The 8615-nt window shown below is 39.9% G+C and overlaps 1 protein-coding gene across 2 annotated transcripts in view; it reads left to right on the top strand.

Moving 5' to 3' along the window:
* The first annotated feature begins 497 nt into the window (after positions 1-497).
* The window catches only part of LOC135692527 (supervillin), a 44510-nt gene continuing 36392 nt past the window's right edge, over positions 498-8615 (top strand). Inside the window, exons 1-2 of one of the 2 annotated variants that reach the window (XM_065210683.2) lie at positions 498-940; positions 5921-8107. In XM_065210683.2, the coding sequence (XP_065066755.2) occupies positions 6045-8107 (2063 nt within the window). In that variant the 5' untranslated portion in view covers positions 498-940; positions 5921-6044. The remainder of the gene's footprint in view (positions 941-5920; positions 8108-8615) is intronic. The other variant, XM_065210684.2, reaches the window with a different exon arrangement.

The raw sequence follows: 8615 nt of genomic DNA, 5'->3' as shown, positions 1-8615 counted from the left end.
CTATATTTGCTCATGATGAAGTAGTTTGCTTGTAATACCATGTTTTGTTTTCATTGCAATGCATGTCATATAAAAATAACGAAGCATTGCCCTGACGATCTGCTTAACAAAAAGAAACATGATCCTTAACTAATTAATTTGTTTTTTTATATTCCTATAAACCTATGCCGAAAATATTCGAAGTAATACCATTAACTCACAATTGTGGGATAACTGATCTTTTTTCTTTAAATTTGCAAAAAAGGAAAAAATTCAATTTCCAAGAGCTTACGGCATCCGCTCTGCTTCAAAAACCATTACAAGCCACAAAGCATTTGAGTGCAATTTTGAATCAATTTTTTAAAGGTGTGTCTTTTCGCATTTTTTTGTCATATAAATGATTAAGTATCATAACAAGAGTGTAGCTCATTGAATGTGCCCTAATCCACTTTATTAAAGAAAAGATTACACATTGCGTTAGGAACAACAAACTGTGTGTAGAGTGAACGTTTAGGGCTATGTTTGGTGGCCAGAAGCCGTGCTAGAACTCTGATTAACAGTATGTTATCAAGACTAATATAAACTTGGCTCCATCTTGTGCTATTAGCTAGCAATATGGTGTGGTTTTAGGCCGTGTATAGCGCAACAGACTTTGATAAAATTATGCAGATGCCCCTGTTAGCAATGAAGATCAAACCCTTATTGAGATCAACAGAAGACGCATATGAAAAGAAGCTAGTGATTACCATAATCCAAGGCTACGCGCTCCGGGAATAGACAATGATGTTCAGCCTTGTGTATAATTATGCATATTTAGTTAAAGTTCTGATCCCATTTGTATGAGGTACTGGCCTGCAGGAGAAGGACCGAGAAAAATCGAACGTCCTGTTCTTCAGGGCCTGCTACTAGCATACCAATTGGTACTGGAGATATACGGGCAAAACTTGCAGACCTGTCATTGGTAGGTACCTGTAATTACGTTAGATAACTTTGCTAAACTTTGGGAGATACCGCATGATTACTGCCGCAAACATATGTTTTCTGGAACTCTTTCTCTGACTGCATCCTATAGGTATTCTTTGCAAAAATGTTTTGCAATTCTGTTGTTGTTTTTTGCGTTATATTCCATGGGATGTTTGCGAAACCTCCATCGTATATAACACTAAAACCAAGACAGATTTTTAAGACTTTCGTAGTATTTTACCTTATCAATAAACAAATCTTTTTAATCAAACTATTATTGGTCGTACTTATGATAACAAAATTATCTGAAAAAATTGCTTTTGATACTTCTAAATTAAATAGATCGTTCAGTTTGCTCTCGTCGATTCGTTTGTTCGAGAGTTTTTCATGGAAAAGTTGAAAATGGGAGACCATTTGCTAGCTATTGAATTTCTTTCATCTTGTCAAACAGAAGAATTCAATTTTCGCGAATGAAAGACGCCCTAACATCACTAGTGTAAACAATTGCAGAGAAACTAGAAGCATGTAGTAATTTAAGATATTGTAATGAAAAGAGTGACCGAAGTTTCAAAATATTATGCTTCTTCTCTCAGCCATTCAAGGTTGATTTTCAAACTAAAAACAATCATTGCTTGTCCTATCGTTTGTAAAGTTTACGGAAATGTTTCAGAAACTTTCCAACCAACGAGAGTCAATATTTTTGGGCAATGTCTCAATTTTTTAGATTAAGTCTGATATAATAGGCTTTCTGACGCATGCAATGTTTCACGTTTGAGAAAACAGCTTTTCTAAATAAGGTTAACAAGAGCAACGGGCATCTTAAATTTTGTTATATTCTATGACGAAACGATTTAATTTGCTTTCAATTACTCATCTTTATTGGTTTGTACATAACTTCGTTTACATGATTACCAGACGTATTGTTAGGCATTGAACTCATTCTTTTTGACTGGCATTTTCGCTCTTATGCTAAAAAGGTAACAAACAATATGACGTCATAGGTAAATATGTTGGCAGCCAGTTACTATGGAGGCGCTGTATCGAGATTTGGCTTTAAGAACGTCAGAAACGAAATAAAAACTTATAAGAATTGAGTGAGCGCCAAAGCCTTTCGTGGAAATTATGTCTTTCCTGTGCATCAAAGTCCTTTCCTGAATCTCAGATGTTTTTAGATGATTTGTACTGCGGAAAGGATCAACATTTCTCACTTCACTGCCCAAAGAAACATTTTCGTATGGGCTAATTGGTTTCCCTTCTGACGTCACCCTACGTATTTGCGTATTCTTAAAATCAATTTCCTCCTTCGAAAACATTGATTTCCATTTGAAGCTGGTTTGTCCGAATCCTGGATAATCACAATTCAAGCAAACCCTGGGTTCATTCATGTGTCGAAAAGCTTCCAAGCCTTATTCATCTTCTATAACGCTAGTCATCCTGAAATACTTTCTAATCTTTGTCTGCTGTATGTGTCCATAGGTTTGTCTTTGACCCTTTGCTATTTGAAAATACGGAACCAACAGGGCCTACGCCACGAATTTGAAAGTGAAGGGGCCAAGGCTAGCAACAGTAGGGGGCCAAGGCTTTTTTCCCTTTTACTGCAGCTTGAAACTATTTGCTTTGCAAGAAAATGGGGGAGCCATGGCCCCTCCGGCCCTGACCAAAGACCAATAGCTGTTTGAAGGCCGACGACCTATACTACCGTTCTACTGCTAGTCAGCGTATTCGTTAGTCAACCCAAGCCCCCCCCTCTACCTCTCTCCCACACTTCCGCATGCCCTGTTCGTGTAATTGTGGGCCAAGAGGAAGAGCAATCCTGCTACCTGTTCTTCAAAGGATGCAGATGAAGAGCATATCCCCCTATCCAAACAACAACTGCACTACCCTCCCCCCTCCCCCTCTTGTGGAAAACAGCAAGCGCTGGCCCTGGTCATCCTCTAATGGCAGTGACAAATGGAGCTTGTTACCCTTGGCAAAAAGCAAAGCTCCTCTCCAACGGACATTACTTATGTTCATGAATTAAAACCAGAATCTCTGAAATATGGGGAATTTTAAGTTTTGACAAAGGAATAAAGCAGAAACTGTCTGTTTGTTAGAACGGTCTTAAAGCTGGCTTTGGTAACACATATGGGGCCTATTCCTTGACAGCGGCGATGGTGTATGTGAGCTTTAGAAGATAATCACGCCTTTTAATGCCTTGACTGTGTAACGTTTGTTGGATTCGTATAAAGCATGCATTCTTTCCTTTGACCAGGTTGTATCGATCAGTATGTGTTCAAGGTCTTTCTGTAATCCAAACAAAATATCCTTTTGTTTCCATTTGTTTTCCAGAAAGCAAATATTGATCAAACTTTGCAATGCTGGCGATAGTTTTCAACATGAAAATTAATGGCAAAAACAAACAGTTTAATGAGTTTTCAATATAAGTATTTATGGTGGTCACGACTTTCAATTTTTTTTATTTAAATGAATATTTAAACAAGCTCCAGGACACTGTTGCAAGGAGAAATGATGAAAAATAAGCCGTGTTTTGGTTCTTATCTTGTCGCTAATCGTTACCTGATTGACTAATATTGGCTGTACAATGTATAAAAATAACTTGCTGAAAATTCCAAACATTTCATGAATATACTCCGCAAATTTTGAAGTACATGAAATACTAGCAAAAGGCTAATCATCCACTCCCAGAAAAGTAGAAAATGATCCGAAAAAGGACCGCTACCCAGAGGTAAACTATGAAATCCAGAAGTGTTGTCGTAAACAGCTAGGAGGACGCTGTGTTGTAGGCAACTTCTAGAAGCCACACCCATACCACCCCCGTGACACACCCACGACACACCCATGATCACACCCAATATCATTTCATTCGTGTTAAAGATTCTCTATTGCTATTATGAAACCATTCAAAATATTAACGGACACAAAAAGATTGATAGGAAATTGCTTATTAACGGAAGGTCAAAGGCACAAAAAGGAATTTTAACAGTTGGGCTGAGCCCCACAAGCCTCCTCCACGGGACCCCTGCAAAAAGCCACTTCATAACAGGGTAATGCTTAGACCCCTAATAATTCGCAAAGTAATGAAAAATACAGTAAACCATCTTGCTCTAGGCAATGGCCATGCTAGACCCCCCCCCAAACCGTTTTACAGCCCCGATCCGTAAAATGCTCCATGTTCCCCTGGTACTAGGGGATTTTGAATGTCTAACTCATTTTTCAACGCCACTAGATCTTTGTTCTTAAACTCTCAATTGAATACCCAAAACAGGGAAAAGTTCACAAAAGTATTTTGGCAAACCCAGCTCACCTTAACAGAACATATTTCAAACCCTAACCCTAACCCTAACCCTAACCCCATGCCGGCTGGCGCAATGCACAAACTATTTTCAAGCCTCTAAGACTGGTTCTTGTTACCTACGCTTGTATCTGTCTGCTTTTGCAATTTCTAGTCTTCTTCATTTTTGGAGTTCTGGAGGAATAACGAAACATAATAATGGATATTGTTTTCCATAATCTAGTACTGCTTGGAGACCTTTTGATGAGCTAACGAGCGGCGTGGCTACAATCTCTGCTAAAAGTCCTGGTACGCTACTCTAGATTTTTGCACACTCTTGATAGCAGCCCCGTTCCACCTTCGAACAATTTTGTTTTTGTTGAAAGGTAAAAGTTCCACTGTCCTCTTAATCATTCTTTTCAGGGAATTGTGATATTTAATTCTACAACAGGCATTGTTTTTGAAGAAGGGGTGCATTGTCAATCATTTCTTTTGGGAACTATTAATTTTAAGAAAAAGAAATTTCAAGCGACTGGGCGTTTCAAGAACTTATGGCAAGGATAGTAGATGTTTTCTTAATGACTATTCCCCTAGACTTCCAAAGAGACAAACATAATTTGTTAGAGCCTCAAACCTTTTAGAAGCTCAAAAAGATAATGTTTATCGGGATGCTTTTTCGAAATATGCATAGTAAACGAGATTGTTAATATTTTTGACAAAAGTTAAGTTTGTTGTTGATGTGAAACTCCTATGAGCCTGCTGGAAATATGGCGCAGTATAAAAGCTTTTTGTCGTCGCTCATTTTTAGCAATATTCTTCCTTTAATACGATTCGTGTTAACGTGAGCGCTATGTTATAGCGTCTGGGATCATCTTATGGGCTTATTCAAGATCATAAATCAATTTCGTTTTATGTTGATTGAATGATTAATATCGATTGACTGATTAATAGGTCTCAGCAAGCATAAATGAGTTTGAATCAGTTTTAATCAGCTTTGTATGGCATTTATATTTAATTTTGTTTAGATTTACTACCGAGCACAATGTGCTAGTGTCTAGATGCAGAGAAGCAGCTTGGGTTGACGGACAAGTGGGCCAGTATGTAACAATATAAGGTCATCTTGCATGAGTTTTTAAAACAGGTTGGATTTTGGCCGCTTAAGAGGGGAGAAGAGAGGCTGTTGTCTATTGGTGGTCCACAGATCTCTAATGTCTCATGTTTGTGAAGCGTCTTGAAAGACAGGCTGGTTTTAAGCATGGTCCTTCAAGCCTAGGCTATGGATTTTTTTAAGCCAAGAGTTTTAAAAACCATATGGTAAAATGACATTGCTTTGGTGAAAAAGTTAATAGATTAAGGTTAGAAAGGGAGTGCACACGCATGTATATGATTCCAAGGTCTTCAACTACGCCCATGTCAATGCTTCTAGATCTTGAGTCAGAGGAAAGACATGCCTTTTTGTACAAATAATAATCCATATCAAAGCAAAGTAAAATAGAAAAGAAATAGTGATTTAGGGCTGCTCTATCGTCCATATTTATAGTAAAAGATGGAGAGGACTGCTTCAATGTACGTTGACTACTGTCATGAAGTCGCAACCGAACATTTCGACACTTCTTTATGATGTTTAGCTGGTTATTCGAATGATTTTTCCCGCCACACAATTCTATTTATGTAATTCCGTGCATAAATATTTATTTTCTGTTCTAGGTAACACGTGACATAAAATACTCGCACGCAAGAGAGACAGGTGGTCAAGGATGAATGTGAGGTTGTAAGGTTGCACAGCAAAAGCAAGAAGTGACAATAAGATAAGTGAAGACTATGTTTTAAAATGTCCATCAGGATAAGCTCCCGTAAAACTTCAAGTTCAGCACCAATCGTCATTAGGCCATCTCGGCCTAAGTACACCAGTGACGATGAGGATAGAGATGTGAACACAAAATCATCAAATGACACTGAGGAGGAGACTTTGTCGTCATGGAAACAAGCTGACTCTAAAAAGGATGATGATTACGAAGAAGATTTTAATGAAAGAAACAATAACAAAACAACAGACTATTCAAATGAACCAGAAAGGGATGATTCAAACAGAGATGTTGATAAAGATGAAGTGTACCAGAATGGTGACACAGAGGTGGACCAGTCCGCGGACAGTGACAAAAAGATCCCACCTGCTGCACCACCAAAACCTGCACCAAAAATGACCATTGCGCCAACGAAAGTGGCACCTGCTTTGCTGCATAAGAGAGAGAAACAATGGCCCCCACCGGCACCAAAGACGTACGATGCGTTTGCGGTGGAGGGGCATGGGCGCATGAACCCATACACAAAAGAATTCATAAAAGATGAGGAGGAGATTGAAGAAGAAGAGGTAGATAAGAGGTTGGAGATAGATGAAGGCCATACGGCACCTGTGAAACAGTTGCGAAAAAATTGGCAAGGAAGAAAGGACGGCCCGATGCTGGGTGTGCAGAGGCCGGCCGCAACTATAAAGGGAGAAACTGCGTGGATAAAGCATGTGAAACCAGAGATAGAATATGAGGAGCCTCCGAAAGAGCCGGAATGGTTGCAATTGGTGCGTAACAGAAGATGGAATTCGACAGTGAAAGCGAGATTCCCTTGTAATACAGATGATATTGTTGAGTTTGAAAGGAGATCAACAACACCAAAGAACTGGAAGCGATTGTTGCTAGATAAAAAAGCCGTGCGCACAATTGGACAGATTACAGGAATTGGAGCTGAGGGCGAAGAGCTGTTGTGGCGTCTGGCAAAGCAGAGAGGGAAAATCGAGGAAACCAAAGAGATACCCATACCAGGGGAAAAGGACATTTTAGCGTATGAATACATCAAGGGCAATCTTGAGGCAGCTGTTGCCGAGGCTGCTATCCATGGAATGGAAGGAAGCGAGGCAGGAGACACGGAGTCATTGTTGGACGAGCTAGTCAAGCCTGCATCATCTGACCGCAAGGCAAGTTCAACATCATCAGCTCCCGTGTCAGCGGCAACGATTCGTCAGAGGCTGCTCAGGCTTCATCCGGAAGAATTCAAGAAACTGCTTGCTCTGGACCGGGCACGTGATGCCCATCTTCGCTGGCAATTCTCCACAGACCCGTATGACTCAGTTCACGAGCATCAGCTTCAGCCGTTTGAGATTGCCTTGCTAGCCGGCGAAAGGGAAAGCAGATTGAGATACCTGCTTAAAAAGCTGCTCCGGACAGAAGACATGACAATGTCCTCCCATTCATCAGGAACATCTACACCGGTTTTTGGCAAGCCAAGAGGCCGGTCTTTGCCCGGTAGCAGCTACACGTCTGATCAAGAAAGCGATTCTGGGTCTTCAGTTTCCAGTCAAAGGAAATCCAGGGCGAAGAAGAAGCCCCCGGTACCCCTTCCAAGAAAAGGTAGATCGGTGAGCCCAGCAGCAAAGGATGAAGACAGAGAGGTTCTGCATGGCTTTTTAGGTCCGGAAGAAGAGCAAATAACATCAGAATTAAAAAGACTAGAAGATCTGGCCAAAGGAATAGGGTTGCCCAAAGAAATTTCAGATCTGTTGAAAGAAAGTGTTGGAAAACAACCCAAATCAAGAGAGAGACCTGAAGATTCAATTTCAACGGGTCTTGGAGATCGCATGAGAAATTTTGCGACAGATCCTAAAACAAATAAAGTTGTGTCTTCAGCAAATGAAAAAGAAGTGCCAAGTAATGAGATTAAGCGTTCGCTTGAAGATAGGAAGTTGAGTTTCTTTGGCCAAGCAGAGAAAGCAAAGAGCTACAAAAAAGAGGAAAGTGAATTGGATGACACTGACGGTGCAAAAGCATCTGAGATTGACATGGAAGAAATTTCTTCAAGACGTAAGAAGTTCCAAAGCCAAGAGCGGGAGGCACAGAATGTCAGGTATCAATTGGTTTTGTTTGTACTTTGTCTAGCGGTTACGCTGTATAGAATACAAAAATTAATATTTCAGAACTTTTCAATTTTTGAGCACATAACCCAAAAAGGCATTATGAGCTAAATTAATGTACAGTATACTCTCGTTAAGTGGGACACTCAAGGAACCGAGCAAAAGTGTACTACTTAGCGGGCATCCTACTTATCCGAATGCTTGAAAAGGGTAAGCGAGTTCAAGTGACCGGGAAAATCTGTACTACATAGCGAGCGTCCTACTTATCCGGGGTCCCACTTAACGAGAGTCTACTATATTACGCCGAAGAAACAGAGGTCTGGCCACATTAGCAAATACACTTTCTCCATTGAATAATTGTAACTAAGTTGTAATCTTGTCTAAGACTTACAAGCCTTTGCAATACAGAATGTCTATTTAAATTGAACGTGATATTTCTTTTTCAACGCAGAGCTTCCTATGAAATCTCTACTTTTTGCTATCCATTCATTTTCACATTGC

Source organism: Rhopilema esculentum, chromosome 3 (genome assembly GCF_057945365.1).
Source record: "Rhopilema esculentum isolate cy_ngs chromosome 3, ASM5794536v1, whole genome shotgun sequence".
In the NCBI taxonomy this organism is placed as follows: Eukaryota; Metazoa; Cnidaria; class Scyphozoa; order Rhizostomeae; family Rhizostomatidae; genus Rhopilema; species Rhopilema esculentum.
The sequence above is the reverse complement of the archived record's forward strand: the minus strand, read 5'-3'. Positions and strand labels throughout refer to the sequence as shown.